Source organism: Eucyclogobius newberryi, unplaced genomic scaffold (genome assembly GCF_026437365.1).
Source record: "Eucyclogobius newberryi isolate DKJ021-1_F unplaced genomic scaffold, fEucNew1.0.hap1 SCAF_9, whole genome shotgun sequence".
Classification (NCBI taxonomy): Eukaryota; Metazoa; Chordata; class Actinopteri; order Gobiiformes; family Gobiidae; genus Eucyclogobius; species Eucyclogobius newberryi.
In genome coordinates, this window is record NW_027316532.1 from 16,188,280 (window position 1) to 16,205,879 (window position 17,600).

Consider the following 17,600-nt stretch of genomic DNA (forward strand, 5'->3'; position numbering starts at 1 on the left):
ATTGATGCTATTAGTCGTATTATTAACGAGCTGGTTAACGAGCTCTTAAACGACACATATTCTGCAGTATTTGTGCCGTTCTCAGCCTTTAAACTCGCTCTTCGGTACCATTAGTTTGGCATCTCATGATTAAGTAAGGCTCTGTCTGTGTCAGTAAAGTCCACACGCAGCAGTGCATTGTGGGTAGACGAACATAAATCAGATGCTTGGCTTTGAAGTATGAGCAGTTTCCATGGAGACCAGTGATGAGAAAGAGAGAGACCGCGAGACAGAGAGGGGGGAGTGTCCTCGTCACAACAAAGAGCATCCTCCCTCTGAAGCCCCTCCCACTGCTGTTCCCATCATGCACTCTCCCTGGAGACCAACCCCGTCTCGTTACCATGGTAACCGCTTCCCTTAGCATCAGAGACAAGATGGACGACCACATGGAGCAGAAACCAGGTTTAAAACAGGTCTAAACCAGGACTAAACCAGGACTAATCCAGGTCTAAACCAGATCTAAACCAGGTCTAAATCAGGACTAAACCAGGTCTAACCCAGGTTTAAAACAGGGCTAAACCAGGGCTAAACCAAGACTAAAGCAGGACTAAACAAGGACTAAAGCAGGACTAAACCAGAACTAAAGCAGGACTAAACCAGGACTAAAGCAGGACTAAAGCAGGACTAAACCAGGTCTAAACCAGGACTAAACCAGGACTAAAGCAGGACTAAAGCAGGTCTAAACCAGGTCTAAACCAAGACTAAACCAGGACTAAAGCAGGACTAAACCAGGACTAAATCAGGACTAAACCAGGTCTAAACCAGGACTAAAGCAGGACTAAAGCAGGACTAAAGCAGGACTAAAGCAGGTCTAAACCAGGACTAAACCAGGACTAAAGCAGGACTAAAGCAGGACTAAACCAGGTCCAAACCAGGACTAAACCAGGACTAAAGCAGGACTAAACCAGGACTAAACCAGGACTAAATCAGGACTAAACCAGGTCTAAACCAGGACTAAAGCAGGACTAAATCAGGTCCATACCAGGACTAAACCAGGACTAAACCAGGTCTAAACCAGGACTAAACCAGGACTAAAGTGGGACTAAACCAGGACTAAACCAGATCTAAAGCAGGACTTAAGGATTTACTGTAGAATTACACATTTTCATTGGACTAACCTCGACCTGTCTCACTCCAGACTGATCTGTGTGCATGTGTTTGACAAACAAAGAGTCTATATTTATCCTAAAGTACTGCTGTCGGCCCGCCATGATTGTTTTGGTTGTTTTCACTTCTGCCCAAACCACAACTCTGCTCTGTGATTGGTTCCTGCCTGCCATCCCTAAATGCCATGTGATTGGCTCGCTAAACCACTGGTGCGGAGCAAACGAATCAGCACTAGCCTAACAAGATGAACTCTCAAGAGTTTGTGAAGTCACAAAAATCAAGATAATTCATCTTTCTGGAGAGGTTAGAAGAGTTAATGGTCAAATGAGTCTCATTTCCTCGTGGCGTGGACAGCCGAGGAGTTCAACCACAGGATGCACCTACTGCACACCTGCAGCCTCGTTCCCATAGCAGCACGTTTCCCTGGCTGCACATGCGTGGTTGATATGCCGGTGTGTGTCTAAGTGCATGGATCTATCATAATATAGTTCCCTCAGTGTACAGGACAAAACTAAGACAGAGAAAGACAGTTCGAGCTCAGAAGAGACGGAAATCTACGGAGACAAGAAATGCGATGTGATCCGTCGTGCTAATAAACAAACGCATGTGTAGCAATGAGGCTGTTGCGTGCTTCAACACGGGGGGAGTGCGCATGCGCACTTCCACTTGAGTTCTCAAATGGGCGAAAAATCCTCCATTATTCCTTTAACTGCACAACACGAGGAACACTGTTTAAACACACTGTGATTCAAGAGTTACATTATAAAGTCACTAACCTTTGCCGCTAATCTTAGCCACCAACCTTAGCCGTTAACCTTAGCCGCTAACCTTAGCTTGTGCAGGTAAAAGATCGGAGAAAAGCTAAATAATCCAGTCTGTCACAGCCATGAGGCACGTGAGCTGCTAATTGCTGCTAATTGCTGCTAATTGCAGCTAGTTGCCGCTAATTGCTGCTAATTGTTGCTAATCCCTGTAAAACTAAAAAGATGAGTTACAACTGGTCCTAAAGATTATATGTCTGTATATATTATATTTCAGACTGCTCATTGTATCACACAGAACTAAATACATCACAATATCACCTCTCATCCAGGAGGGTTCTTTTGTAGAAAAATATTCAGTTGTCAAACATTTCGACTTTTATCCAAGGTTCAATCTCAATCTGTGGATCTAATCTGAGAAATAAGCCCCACCCACGATGCAGAACCTCCTGATAATGGCTGTTTAGAGTTTCTTCTTAGTATCCTAACATGAGCGCCACATAGTGAGACTAAAGAGCGCCACATAGTGAGACTAAAGGGCGCCCCATAGTGAGACTAAAGGGCGCCCCATAGTGAGACTAAAGAGCGCCACATAGTGAGACTAAAGAGCGCCACATAGTGAGACTAAAGAGCGCCACATAGTGAGACTGAAGAGCGCCACATAGTGAGACTAAAGGGCGCCCCATAGTGAGACTAAAGGGCGCCCCATAGTGAGACTAAAGAGCGCCACATAGTGAGACTGAAGAGCGCCACATAGTGAGACTAAAGAGCGCCACATAGTGAGACTGAAGAGCGCCACATAGTGAGACTAAAGGGCGCCCCATAGTGAGACTAAAGGGCGCCCCATAGTGAGACTAAAGAGCGCCACATAGTGAGACTAAAGAGCGCCACATAGTGAGACTGAAGAGCGCCACATAGTGAGACTAAAGAGCGCCACATAGTGAGACTGAAGAGCGCCACATAGTGAGACTAAAGGGCGCCCCATAGTGAGACTAAAGGGCGCCCCATAGTGAGACTAAAGAGCCACATAGTGAGACTAAAGAGCGCCACATAGTGAGACTAAAGAGCCACATAGTGAGACTAAAGAGCGCCACATAGTGAGACTAAAGAGCGCCACATAGTGAGACTAAAGAGCGCCACATAGTGAGACTAAAGAGCGCCACATAGTGAGACTGAAGAGCGCCACATAGTGAGACTAAAGGGCGCCCCATAGTGAGACTAAAGGGCGCCCCATAGTGAGACTAAAGAGCGCCACATAGTGAGACTGAAGAGCGCCACATAGTGAGACTAAAGAGCGCCACATAGTGAGACTAAAGAGCCACATAGTGAGACTAAAGAGCGCCACATAGTGAGACTAAAGAGCCACATAGTGAGACTAAAGAGCGCCACATAGTGAGACTAAAGAGCCACATAGTGAGACTAAAGAGCCACATAGTGAGACTAAAGAGCCACATAGTGAGACTAAAGAGCGCCACATAGTGAGACTAAAGAGCGCCACATAGTGAGACTAAAGAGCCACATAGTGAGACTAACGAGCCACATAATGAGAGTAAAGAGCCACATAGTGAGACTAAAGAGCCACATAGTGAGACTAAAGAGCCACTGCACCAGAGGCTCTTTAGGCTCTTTAGCACTGGAGTTCAGGACCACAGAGCGCCGTGCATCTTATCTTAAAGACATAAACCACTCTCACAAAAGAGAATCCTCTTTAACCACAAGTGTTTAAGGTTCAATTTACTGGCAGTTTACAGCAGCATCATGAGGCCCTGAGCAGCTCAGCAGTGATGAGGTGCCAGGTCACAAGAGGATTTCTATAGCCCACTACAGGTCTGTTAGGGAAACAAAGAAAATTAGTTTCAAGTGAAACTGTAAACAGTTATTATCAGGAGGCTCCGCCCGGTGGAAAGGGCTTAAACTGAGTAGGATAAATATCTGAGTTCTCAGACTCGATCCACAGATTGAGAATGACTCTTGGAAGAGAGTTGAAACGGCTTGTTTTTCTAAAAACAGAGTCAAGATGAAAAAACGGTTTAGTTTTTATTTTACAAGTTTTAATAATACATTAAGACATAGTCCTGGTTTAGTTCTGGTTTGGTCCTGGTTTGGTCCTGGTTTAGACCTGGTTTAGTCAAGGTTTAGACCTGGTTTAGACCTGGTTTATTCCTGGTTTAGTTCTGGTTTAGACCTGGTTTAGTCTTGCTTTAGTCCTGGTTTAGTCCTGGTTTAGTTCTGGTCTAGTCCTGGTTTAGTCCTGGTTTGAATCTATTGCCCAAGACAAAAGCTCTACTTTCCTGACCGACTTGAGTCTCGTTCGTCTGCTGAAGCCTGGAGGCGTTGGCTGGACTCTAGGAGGAACCTGACCCTGATCCACTGAGGCTCGTGTCCATCAGAGCGGATTTACACATTTACAGACGGACAGCTGTGACTCAGCAAAGTGTCCAGCGAAAGTCTCTTTTTCTCTTTCATTCTGTTTTCAAAAGAAATCTGGTTTAGTCCTGGTTTAGACCTGGTTTAGACCTGGTTTAGTCCTGGTTTAGACCTGGGTTAGACCTGGTTTAGACCTGGTTTAGACCTGGTTTAGTCCTGGTTTAGTCCTAGTTTAGTCCTGGTTTAGACCTGGGTTAGACCTGGTTTAGACCTGGTTTAGTCCTGGTTTAGTCCTGGTTTAGTCCTAGTTTAGTCCTGGTTTAGACCTGGGTTAGACCTGGTTTAGACCTGGTTTAGACCTGGTTTAGTCCTGGTTTAGTCCTGGTTTAGACCTGGTTTTTCAGGTTTCAAATCACATAAAGACAATACCCACAATGCACTGCCACACCTTCAAATGTCTCACCAAATCCTTTAAGCGTTTGTCAACCTTTTTGAGTCAATGCACCGAAGATATTCTACAACACACATGACGACGTTAACAACAACAACAGCCTCTGACCCTCAGATGAAACTTGACCCAGGTCATCTCCTGTAATAATGACTCATTCTGACCTTAAAATGCTCCGTCATTCAAGCATTCAAAGTTCTGCAATTTTGGAGACAAAATGATGAAAAAAACGTAATAACTGACATCAGATCCAAAGGGTTTTAGCTTTAACAGGGCAAAGATAACAGTTTTCTATCGCTAAAGGCTAAAAACAACAACATTTTCCAGCCTTATACTTGTAATCGAGCTCCTAAAAGAGTATAATTTGTGGTAAAGTAAGTAATATAGCTCAATAAAACTGTTCTCGGGTCAACATTATTTAGTTATTGTTCAGTAAAACCTAAAATATCTGGATGTGTCATAAATCTCCTTTTACTTTGACAAAACTTCTTGCACTTTTCAGAATGTGTGATGTTTTAAGGTTAATCCCAGTTTAAAGTAAAACCCCAAAATACCCGCGGTTCATCTCTTCTTCTGATCGCATCGTCACATTGGGGCCAGATCTGGATCACGCGTTTCACTCTTTGCAAATCTGCGCCGCGTAAACAAACAAAGCGCCTGCGTAGCCTCGTTTACGTCTGACATTTCCTTCAAAAACGAACAATTCTCACGTCAAAGCACTGTAAAAACACGTGAACAATGAAAAAAACCCCAAACCCCGCACTTATTGTTCACTCCAGCCCGCGGCCCGGAGCTTTTCCGCCCGGAGCCGCAGTGACATTCATCCGCCCTCTTCCACTTGACAACGGGCCCATTTTCCGCCGTTTACCCGTGAATGGCGCGTCCCTCCCGGTCACACGGGCCGCTTTTGTGCGCGTCTCTTCCGCTGCGGCTCAACGTTTCACGCGCTCACATTTCTATTTATTTCTTTTCTTTTGCGTATTTCATCCCCGACCGACGCCATTTGTGCAGCGCGGCCCATCCCCCGCTTCAGCCTGCATCCCCAGCACAGCATCCCCAGCACAGCATCCCCAGCACCCTCAGCATCCCCAGCATCACCTGCATCCTCAGCATCTTCAGCATCAGCAGCATCAGCAGTGAGACCCGGCCGCAGTAATCAGATTTACAGAGGAATTAGAGGCAAAAAGAGCGGATTTTCGCCTCTAATCCGCGGCCGAGGCTGAAAAAGTGCAAAGACGTAACGGCGCTAATTGGGCAGCCGCGTGCGCAAACGCGACACGAGCCGGACCGGGACTAATGCAGAATCGGGACAGAACTGATCGAAAAACGTGTGATAAATGTAAAAGTGTGTTTTTTTCAGGGTCTTACCTCATGACAGAAGCGCGAGCGAACCCCGGTCCTGGTGCGGAGGCGCGCGCTGCTGCTGAAGGAGGGGCGCGTGCATCGTAATGAAGACGGCGACGGACCAAGCACGCGCACTGGGTCACGCAGCGGAGACGCAGCGGAGACGCACCGGAGACGCACCGGAGACGCACCGGACAGAGCAGGTCAAATGAAACATCTTTAGACTTTTAGTTCGTTAATAGAAAAAGAACATTAAAGCACAGAGGTCGTGTTCAGGCCTGTTTTAATAGAAAAAGGTGGCTATTGTTAATTTGTGCCTCAGACCGGGACCTGGAACAGATTTGAGCCAGGATCCTGACCAGGACTTTCAAACGGGCCGGATGTGGCAGGTCTGGAGGAAGAAAGATAAAAGAAACAATTTGACATGAAAAAAAAATCTTGAAAAAAACAAACGTGTCTTATTTCCATTCATCCATCTTCTTCCGCTTATCTGGGGCTGGTCCGCGGGGGCTGCAGTCCAAGCAGGGACTCCCAGACTTCCCCCTCCCCAGACACTTCCTCCAGCTCCTCCTCCTCCCAAGGCGTTCTCAGGCCAGCCGAGAGACATAGTCCCTCCAACGTGTCCTGGGTCTTCCACGGGGCCCCTTCACCGTGGGACATGCCCGAAACACCTCCCCAGGGAGGCGCCCAGGAACAGATGCCCGAGCCACCTCAGCTGGAGGAGCAGTGGCTCTACTCAAAGCTCCTCCCGTGTGGTGTGACTGAGCTCCTCCGCCTATCTCTAAGGGAGCGCCCAGCCACCCGGCGGAGGAAAGTGATTTCGACCGCTTGTATCCGCGATCTTGTCCTTTGGGTCATTAAAGCTCATGACCATAGGTGAGGTCAGAACGTAGAGTGACCGGTAAATTGAGAGCTTTGCCTTTCGACTCAGCTCCTTCTTTACCACAACAGTCCGATGCAGCGACTGCATCACTGCAGCTGCTGCACCGATCCGCCTGTCAATCTCACGCTCCATCCTTCCCTCACTCGTGAACAAGACCCCGAGATACTTGAACTCCTCCACTTGGGGCAAGGACTCCCCACCCACGTGGAGAGGGCAAGGCACCTTTTTCCGGTCGAGAACCATGGCCTCGGATTTGGAGGTGCAGATTCTCATCCCAGATGCTTCACACTCGGCTGCAAACCGTCCCAGTGCATGTTGCAAGTCCGGGTTTGATGGAGCCATCAGGACAACATCGTCTGCAAACAGCAGAGATGAGATCCTGTGGTCCCCAAACCGGACACCCTCCGACCCCTGACTGCGCCTAGACCAGTGACAAAGCGCAGCCCTGAGGAGTCCCACATGCACTGGGAACAGGTCTGACTTACTGCCGGTAATGCGAACACAGCTCCTGCTCCGGTCATACAGGGACCGGACAGGCCTGAGCAAAGGGCCCCGGACCCCGTACTCCCGGAGCACCCCCCAAAGGACACCCCGAGGGACACGGTCGAAAGCCTTCTCCAGATCCACAAAGCACATGTGGACTGGTTGGGCAAACTCCCATGAACCCTCGAGCACCCGATGGAGAGTCTAGAGCTGGTCCAGTGTTCCACGACCAGGACCTAAACCACTCTGCTCCTCCTGAATCGGTCAGATTCTCCTCTCCAGTACCTGGAATAGACCTTACCGGGAAGGCTGATGAGTGTGATCCCTCTGTAGTTGGAACACACTTGGGTGATGGACGAGTCAGCCTCCGAGTCCCCAGTCTCTCTTCCGAAGACGAGACAGTGGGTACCTTATCAACGGCCTCAGGAGACCTACAAGCAAAGAGGCCTAATAGGCCTCCTCCTTCAACCTGACGACATCCCTTACTTCCGGTGTCCACCACCGGGTTCGGGGGTTGCCGCTGTGACAATGGAGTTGGAGAACATGGTCCACACGGGCTCAATGTCCCCAGCCTCCCCCAGGACATGGGAGAAGCTCTCCTGGAGGTGTGAGTTGAATACCCTACTGACAGAGGGCTCCACAAGACATTCCCAACAGACCCTCACAATGCGCTTGGGTCTGCCAAGTCTGTCCGGCTTCCTCCCCCGCCAGCGGATCCAACTCACCACCAGCTCCACCCCTCTCTTCCCCCGAGTGTCCAAGACATGAGGCCGGAGGTCAGATGACACGACAACAAAGTCGATCATCGACCTCCGGCCTAGGGTGTCCTGGTGCCATGTGCACTGATGGACACCCTTGTGCTTGAACATGGTGTTCGTTATTGACAATCCATGGCACAGAAGTCCAATAACTGAACAAGGCTCGGGTGGGCGTTCAAGTCCCCCAGTAGAAGAACGGAGTCCCCGGTCGGTGCACTGTCCAGTACCCCTCCCAAGGACTCCAAGAAGGCCGGGTACTCTGCACTGCTGTTCGGCCCTTAGGCCGACACAACAGTGAGAGACCTGTCCCCCACCCGAAGGCGACGGGACGCGACCCTCTCGTTCACCGGGGTGAACTCCAACACGTGGCGGCTGAGCTGAGGGGCTATAAGCAAGCCCACACCAGCCCGCCGCCTCTCCCCGCAGGCAACACCAGAGAAGTGCAGCGTCCAGCTCCTCTCGAGGAGATGAGTTCCAGAGCCCAAACTGTGCGTGGAGGTGAGGCCGACTATATCTAGTCGGTATCGCTCAACCTCCCGCACAAGCTCAGAATCTTTCCCCCCCAGCGAGGTGACATTCCATGTCCCCAGAGTTAGTCTCTGTCCGGAGATCGAGGCCCTAAAAACTAATGCACAAATACAATTATAATGGAGAGAGTTCAGATTCATAAAGTTCAAATTAAGTCTTAGGTGTTATATTAGAGCACATAAAGTACATGACACAGATCTATTCTAAACAAAGCACAACATGTTCTAGATGATAAAATATTAATGATATTTTAGCTTCTGTGCAGAAATCTGAAAATGCTCCAAAAAGGCCAAACGAGTCACACATGAGGCTGGACATCACCAACACGTCACGGTTTATTCAATCAAAGCTAATTTTAACGGAAATCACAAGTAAGTAATAACCTTTTACCAGTGAATATACACAACATGTATTAAATGACAGTTCAAATATAAGTATAAAATAAACTACAGGGACGACATGAGGGATGTATTGTAATTATATTACAGCAGACTTCAGAGGCTAAAATGCAGGATTTTCAACTTCATCCACAAAACCAAACGTACAAATATAGAACCGTAATATATAACATTTATATTTACCTGATTCAATAATGAACCAAACTAACACAGACTTTATGACTGTCGTTTGTGAAGTTTGACCGTTTAAAAAGACTTTGTTTGAATATGACAAAAAACGTGTTCAAATTCATTTAGACCTGAAAAAGTTAGAACAAAGTTTGGATAAAGATAAAGAGTCTTTTAAAGTCCTTCGGTGGAACATATTTTAATCTCTTTGGTTTTGGAGTCTCCAGTTTTATAAACAGTGAAAAACGGGAACATTTTCTCTGTGAGTCTTTCTTCATGAGAGCAGATCAGAGACATGTCCTCAGCGTCAGAGAAAGACAGTTTCCCTTTGTCATAATCCAGTCGGACTCTGATCTTCTGAGGGCTTCGCTTTAGCTTCAGAGTTTTATTAACAACAAGATCAAAGTATTCTCCATCGACAAGACCTAAATACCAGAGTCCATTTTCTGGATCAGGATTTATCTTTCTCTTCCTGTCGACAGACTCTTTGGTCACACCAATGGTCCATCCCGGATGGTCCCCCCGACCTCCACATCCCACTGGTGTGAGCCGGAGCTGAAGCCCTCACAGCCCAGGACACTGGCATAGTTAGTGAATCTCTCTGGATTTAAAGGGACCTGTTGATGTTTAGTGTCTCCACGTCTCACTCCCCTCAGATCCTCAGACAGATAGAACCATCTCTCTGCAGTGTTTGGGTCCAGAAGGACCGGACTGTAGTGGACCAGGGCCCTCATCTTGTCCCAGGCCTTGAATCCCATGTTGCCCAGGACTTTGGCCTGGTTTATCAGGAGTCCTGGTCCCAGCTCTGGGCCGGGCTGTGAGAGCAGAGTCTGGGTGGTTTCGTGAGTGTGTCTGTACTCTCTGATAAAGTCCATGCTCTGTCTCTTCAGCTGCTCCTCCACAGTGAGGATGTTCTGCTCCAGAGTGGACAGTTTCTCCCTGATCTTCTGCAGCTGTGGTTCTATGGTCTGGGCCTGTCTGCTCTGCTCCTCTCTCAGCGCTCTGAGCACAGACTCCTCCTCCTGCTGGAGGAACCGGTGCAGCCGCTCAAACTCCGCCCTGATCTGTCGCTCACATTCCTTCACCTGTGTCTGTGCGTGAAGGTTTATTTCCTCATACTGTCGCTGTAAGGCTGAGGCCTGCTCTCTCCTCAGGGCCAAAGGCTGGAGCTGTGAGTGGAGCTGCTCCTTCAGTTCACTCACGGCTGAGTCCACAGACACCACTTTATGTCCAGAGTGAAGAGAGGGCTCACACACAGGACACAGAGGGCGGCACTCGTCCAGGCAGAACAGAGGGCTCTGCTCTGGGTGTGAGCTGCAGAACTTCTCCCTCTCTCCTGCTGGAGCCGGCTCCTTCTTTGAAAAGGAAAGACTCAGTTGTTTCAGAGCAAAGTTCACTAATGGAAACTCTCACACACAGGGGGCAGTTCTTGGTCTTGTTCTCGTCCCAGTAGTGGTGCAGACAGCTGGAGCAGAAGCTGTGGTTACAGCCCAGAGACACTGGCTCTTTAAAGATCTCCAGACACACAGGACAAGTCAGGAAGTCCTCCACTGCAGAGATCTGCTCCATTTCAACAAAAGTCACAAGACTCACAGGTCTGTGTCCTCTGTGTGCGACGCCCTGCTGCAGACTGACTCAACTCTTTCACTTTCCTCTGAAAGAGTCGTTCACACCTGAGTGAGAGTCTGAGCAGCAGCAGCAGCAGCAGCAGCAGCAGCAGCAGCAGCAGGAGATGCAGGGGGCGCTGTTGAGACATTTGGCCTGCTCCAGCTTAAACACTACAGGAGGATGGGAGGGCATCTGACACACAGGGTTGTATTTCTCATTGGTCATGAGCGTCATGAGTGTGTGTGTGTGTGTGTGTGTGTTCATGTGCGTGTATCTATGTATGTGTGTGTGTGTGTGTGTGTGTGTGTGTGTGTGAGTGTGAGTCTGTGTGTGTGTGTGTGTGTGTGTGTGTGTGAGTGTGAGTGTGAGTCTGTGTGTGTGTGTGTGTGTGTGTATGTATCTGTGTGTGTGTGTGTGTGTGTGTGTGTGAGTGTGTGAGTGTGTAGCATCTAAATCAAGTCAGAGTTTGAACAGAAATTATTCTTTTGTGTTTTTTCTTTTCTTTGTGTTTCGTTAGTGTTGATCCAATCATCTGTCTCAAAAGCGTCACAGGATCCAAACCTGAACCTGTTTGGGAGCTACAAATCACTTGTTTCCCTTCAGATGTTGAAATTCAACCCAATTTCAAACATTGTATGTGTTCGAAATAAAACAGGTCTATTTCAAATGTTCTGGGATCATTATTGACCTTAAACCAGGAATGATCTGCTCCATCTCAGGGTTAAACTATGAGCTTGATGATGTCACTCAGAACTAAACTCACCATCAACTCCACATATTTATTTTGAAAGTATTATGTTAAATCTGCTCTTTGTCTCTTCACCCACGCGCCCAGTGAAGTCTTTTTTTTCCTGAAGGTGTTCGATACATGACGCTCCTGACGTCTGCGCGTGACGCTGACGAACAGAGGAGCGCGAGGAGTCCAGAAACACTCACTTCCGCCCAGACGAGGCACTTTCACAATAATATATTTCTACCGCCGGCTCCCCTTACTATTCATTCTTTCATTATTTATTTATTTAGATTGTGCTCTTTTGTAAATGTGTGGGAACATATTAATGAAATAAACATATATTAAATATCGCCACCACAGACATTGTCTGACTCGCCACCACAGACATTGTTGATTCATTTCTCCCTGTGGCCCTCAGAGGCAACTGTTGTTGTGATTTTGGGCCTTACAAAAATAAATTGATTTGATAAACCTGCAGTGAGCTAAGTTATTAAAGGTGCATTCAGTCATATGTCTGAAACAAATAAATTGATGAATTACAACTTATTATTGAGGATAAAGGACTCCATCCACATGCCCCGAGCTGAGAGAACAGGTTATCTGACGAAGGAAAAGCCGTAATTACAGCAAATGACACAAGAAATATACACATTTTTGATGGAAATGATTTTTTTGTCCAAACACTGCATCTTTTTACCTACATTTTGATCAAATTGAGTAAAAATCACACTTTCAAAGCCATTTCACAAGCCAATTAACATAAAAAAATTTTAACTGTTGATAATTAATTACCAAAGTAATCATTAGTTGCAGCAATCAAGGCAAAGTGACGACAAGAGTTGGCAAACCAAAAAAAGTTACATAGTGCCCTTTAATGTCACCGTAGAACAGATCCAAGTGAAAGTGCCAAATCTACTGTTTATTTGTGTTTGTTCCTGTTATTTTCTGTTTTGTCACGGGTTTTATTCTTTCTATGACTAATACATGATCCGGAGTGGTTGTGGGCGGTGCTCTTATTGTGAAGGTTCTGGGCGGAAGTGTCCTCAGTGCGGTGTGAGACGCGCGGATGGAGCGGAGGACGCTGCTGCTTCTGCCGGAGACGCTCTGAGTCACACACCGGGGCTTCGCGATGCTCGCAGCCGCTCCAGAGTAGACCCAGCCCGGCCACACGTCCACGGTAAGACGTCACACGCCCGCTCTCTCATAGCGGGCAGCGGCTCCCGGCTCTGCGTGCAGCCGGGAACAGCGCGTCCTTCCCTGGCCGGACTCCTGCGGACGCCCCGCTGCTCGGATCCTCGGCCCGGTTCATCGGCCCGGTTCATCCTCAGCTTCAGCATCTCCATCATCTCCATCTTCATCCTCAGCTTCAACATCTTCAGCATCAGCATCATCTTCATCTTCTTCATCAGCACCTACAGCGACCGTGTGCGCGTGCGTGAGGCGGGAGTGCGCGTGCCACCGGTCTGCGCGCGTGAGAAAGAGAGAAAAAGAACTGGGAAGAGAGAGAGCGGTGCGAACGTGTGCGTGAGGACGTGCGTGAGAAGGAGAGCGCGCGTGAGAGAGCGTCGTGACGCCGCAGAGACGCACGCGCTTTCACAAGAGAGAGAGAGGGAAGAGAGAGAGAGGAAGAGAGAGAGAGAAAGAGAGAAGGAGACAGAGGAAAGATAGAAAAAGAAGTGATAGGAAAGGGAACGAAGGGGGAGGGAAAAGATTAGGGAGAGGAAGAAGAAAATGGAGAAAGGGTGAGAGAGGGAAGGACAGAAAAAGGGAGAGACGCTATCATTGAGAAAGGAGAGAAAAGAGTAGAGGATAAAAGAGGGAGAGAGAGTAAACGGGATAAAGAGTGAGAAAGTCTGTTGTGTTTTAAATGAAGAAATTCAAACGGACTGAAAACCAGGACTAAACCAGGACTAAACCAGGTCTAAACCAGGTCTAAACCAGGACTAAACCAGGACAAAACCAGGCCTAAAGCAGCTCTAAACCAGGTCTAAACCAGGTCTAAACCAGGACTAAACCAGGACTAAACCAGGACAAAACCAGGACTAAACCAGATCTAAACCAGGACTAAACCAGGACTAAACGAGATCTAAACCAGGACTAAACGAGATCTAAACCAGGACTAAACCAGGACCAAACCAGGTCTAAACCAGGACTAAACCAGGACTAAACCAGGACTAAACCAGGTTGAAACCAGGACTAAACCAGGTCGAAACTAGGTCTAAACCAGGTCTAAACCAGGACTGAACCAGGACTAAACCAGGTGTAAACCAGGACTTCTCTGGGTCTGGAGTTATTTTGGTCCCTGGACTTCCCTCGTCCACCTCCGCACAGGAAGTGATGCCATGTGTGGGAGGCGGTTTCCACAGTGATGCTCCCCATCTCAGTCTCCATGGCAACCGCGTCAGAGCGTGTCCCCCGCAGTCCGGCTGTAGTCCTGGCCTAGTTTAGTCCACGATAAGTCTCTGTTTGGACCTACACCTAAACTAAACCAGGACTAAACCAGGTCTAAACCAGGTCTAAACCGGGTCTAAACCGGGACTAAACCGGGACTAAACCAGGACTAAACCAGGATTAGACCAGGACTAAACCAGGTCCAAACCAGGACTAAACCAGGTCTAAACCGGGTCTAAACCGGGTCTAAATCGGGTCTAAACCAGGTCTAGACCCGGACTAAACCAGGACTAGACCAGGACTAAACCAGGACTAAACCAGGACTACACCAGGAATAAACTAAAAGATTGTCCCCCGAATTGAAAGTATGTGGTGTTCAGAGAGATGTTCAGCAGTTTGCAGATGTGTTCAGGAGTCAGTTTGGTCCTGTCCTGTAGGTGGCGTCCTCCTGCAGTCTGGTCCTCACCGCTGCTCCTGCCTCAGAGGTCGGGATGCAGGTAAAGAGGGACGCGACATCATATGAAACCGTGAGGTCATCTGGGTCCAGTTGGAGATGTTTCTCTTTGTCCATCATGTAGAAAACACATAATTTTGTGGATGAAGTGTAACACCACTTTTCTGTCGCTTAAGTCTCGGGACTGTCGGAAAAAGGATTTTTAGACATGAAATCCCTGTTTATTTTAAACCAGGAAACACTTTAAGATACACACTGGTTCATCCTAAGGACAAGATGCAACACAAAAACAGAACAATGTAGTTTATTCTGTCCATTGCAGTGAAGAAAGCTGTAAAGAGCGCCACATAGTGAGACTGAAGAACCACTGCACCAGAGGCTTAATCAGCACATAAGACACTGGAGTTCAGGACCACAGAGTGCCGTGCATCTTCATCTTAAAGACACAAACCACTCGATCAAAGACAGTGAGGAGAAGATTCTGAGCAGGACAAAAGATGAAGAGAAAGAGTTAAAGAGGCAAACTGTGTTAAAAAAGAAAGACCATCATTAAATAGGAACCGGGGCGGGGCCTAATCAGAGTAGGATAAATATCTGTGTTCCCGGTCTCGATTTTCAGATTGAGAATGACCCTTGGATGAGTGTCGAAAGTATCGTTTAAAAAAAAATATGAAACAACTGAATCACAATGGACCCCTGCTGGACGAATGAGGCATTACACCAACACGTCCTGATAAATCCTCTCTCTCTCTTCACAGGTAAAGCAGAGCCCAGTCGCCTCAGAGGACTCAGATTCGGCCTCAGACCCCTTTTCCCAGCATGCCCGAGCAGAGTAATGACTACAGCGTGGTGGTGTTTGGGGCGGGCGGAGTCGGGAAGAGCTCTCTGGTTCTGCGCTTTGTCAAAGGAACCTTCAGAGACACTTACATCCCCACAGTGGAGGACACGTACAGACAGGTAACAATCCAATCACCTCCTCTCCTGTGCTCACATGGCCCTGATTGACAGGTTGATTACCCTATCAGGGACAAGCTTATCACTTACACTATACAAATGTTTTCTAAATATTTCCCCCCAAAACTCAACAGTGCAACACTTACTTTTAGAGTGAAGTAATTAAACAAAAACTTGACCTGCGATGAGACTGACAAATTTCTTCCAAAAACAGTTAATAAAGGTGTGGGATAATTAAGAGATATACAGTATTCACTAACCTCACACCATTATCTCTTCTTTAAATCTAAAAACATATACATTTATTTATGTGAGGCTTATAAAAAGCCTTGCTGGTGTTCATTCCTTAAATTCAGTCCTTTTCTTTAGTCCACCCTACTCTCTCTGTCCTTGCAGGTGTCCATCCCTGTTCTCTCTGTCGCTTCAGGTGAACAGCTCTCTTTCCCTGCAGGTGTTCAGCTCTCACCATCTATGTCCCTGCACGTGTTCAGCTCTCGCCCTCTATGTCCTTGCAGGTGTTCAGCTCTTTCAATTTCTGTCCCTGCAGGTGTTCGGCTCTGTCCCTGCAGGTGTAAACTCTCTCCCTCTCCTTCCCGGCAGGTGATCAGCTCGCTTCCTCTCTGCCCCTTCAGGTAATCAGCTCTCTTTCCTTGCAGGTGTTCAGCTCTCTTCCTCTCTGTCCCTTCAGGTGATCAGCTCTCTTTACCTGCAGGTGTTCAGCTCTCTCCATATATGTCCCTGCAGATGTTAATTTCTCTCACGCTCTATGTCCCTGCAGGATCTCAGCTCTCTCCCTCTGTGTCCCTGCAGGTGATCAGCTGTGATAAGAGCGTGAGCACTCTCCAGATCACAGACATGTCCCTGCAGGTGTTCAGCTCTCTCCCTCTCTGTCCCTGCAGTTGTTCAGCTCCCTCCCTCTCTGTCCCTGCAGGTGATCAGCTGTGATAAGAGCGTGTGCACTCTCCAGATCACAGACACGACTGGGAGTCACCAGTTTCCGGCGATGCAGCGTTTGTCCATCTCCAAAGGCCACGCCTTTGTCCTGGTTTACTCCATCACCAGCCGACAGTCTCTAGAGGAGATTAAGCCCATCTACCAGCAGGTAAAGTCCAGGTTCAGACCCAGACCAAGTCCAGACCTAGACCAAGTCCAGGTTCAGACCCAGACCAAGTCCAGGTTCAGGGTTAGTGCAGAGAAAGGTTCTGTTCAGACACATATTTGAAGCCGATTGGCTGAACAAGCCTCGATGTACACGGTCCATTTTCTGCTCAAACAGTACGTTTGTATTTATCTGTCCGGATTGAAATATGGTTCAATATATTAGACACAGCAACACAAACATTATTTATCTAGATGGAAATTAAAATTGGGCCTAAGACAGAGACCTGAGGTACTCTTTAGCACCTGCCGACTGGACACATGGTGGTCCATCTCACAGATAATGGGCGTAACCCGTGTGTCGATGCCGCGCTGTAAATGAGGCGTGTCTAACCGAAGCGTGTTTTGCAGATTGTGTCAATCAAAGGCAGCGTGGAGTCCATCCCGATCATGCTCGTGGGGAACAAAAGCGACGAGATTTCCCAGCGCGAGGTGGACACGAGTCAGGCCGAAGCTCAGGCCAAACAGTGGAAATGCGCCTTCATGGAAACGTCGGCCAAAACCAACTACAACGTGACGGAACTGTTCCAGGAGCTGCTGTCGCTCGAGAAGAAGCGCGACATGAGCCTGAGCATCGACGGCAAGCGCGGCGGGAAACAGACGCGGGCCGACAAACTCAAGGGCAAGTGCAGCGTCATGTGAGGGGCCGGGCCATCACACGGGCCGGGCCACCGCACGGGCCGGGCCACAGAACAACACCACGGGCCGGGCCACCGCACGGGCCAGGCCACAGAACAACACCACGGGCCGGGCCACAGAACAACACCACGGGCCGGGCCACAGAACAACACCACGGGCCGGGCCACCGCACGGGCCGCAAAACAAGACAACGGAGCGGCCCACGACCATAACGCGGAACGGGCCGTGAATGCCACACGGGCCACAAAGACCACAAACCAAACTCTAAGCACGGATCTACGTTTACATTTCAGACTTTCATGTGGTGCCATAAACGACACAAAGGGTCTGAGGGAAACAGTCATGTTTATGTTTTATATTTTTCAGTTCACAGCCACTT

General features: G+C 48.2%; 2 protein-coding genes and 1 pseudogene across 3 annotated transcripts in view; 1 reads left to right on the top strand and 2 right to left on the bottom strand.

Moving 5' to 3' along the window:
* apc2 (APC regulator of WNT signaling pathway 2) overlaps nucleotides 1–6,161 on the bottom strand; it is a 40,635-nt gene extending 34,474 nt beyond the window's left edge. Inside the window, exon 1 of one of the 2 annotated variants that reach the window (XM_072439456.1) lies at nucleotides 6,091–6,161. The gene's annotated coding sequence lies outside the window, so the exon portion shown is untranslated. Of the gene's footprint in view, nucleotides 1–5,590; nucleotides 5,730–6,090 lie in introns of those variants that run through there. The other variant, XM_072439457.1, reaches the window with a different exon arrangement.
* Nucleotides 6,162–9,361: 3,200 nt separating this feature from the next.
* LOC140353842 (zinc-binding protein A33-like) lies at nucleotides 9,362–10,980 on the bottom strand (annotated as a pseudogene).
* Nucleotides 10,981–12,653: 1,673 nt separating this feature from the next.
* diras1a (DIRAS family, GTP-binding RAS-like 1a) lies at nucleotides 12,654–17,257 on the top strand. Its single transcript, XM_072439088.1, has 4 exons — nucleotides 12,654–12,809; nucleotides 15,235–15,427; nucleotides 16,356–16,526; nucleotides 16,934–17,257. The coding sequence occupies exons 2-4, from the start codon at nucleotides 15,290–15,292 to the stop codon at nucleotides 17,222–17,224; spliced, it is 600 nt and encodes a 199-aa protein (XP_072295189.1). The 5' UTR covers nucleotides 12,654–12,809; nucleotides 15,235–15,289; the 3' UTR covers nucleotides 17,225–17,257.
* The last annotated feature ends 343 nt before the right edge of the window (nucleotides 17,258–17,600 follow it).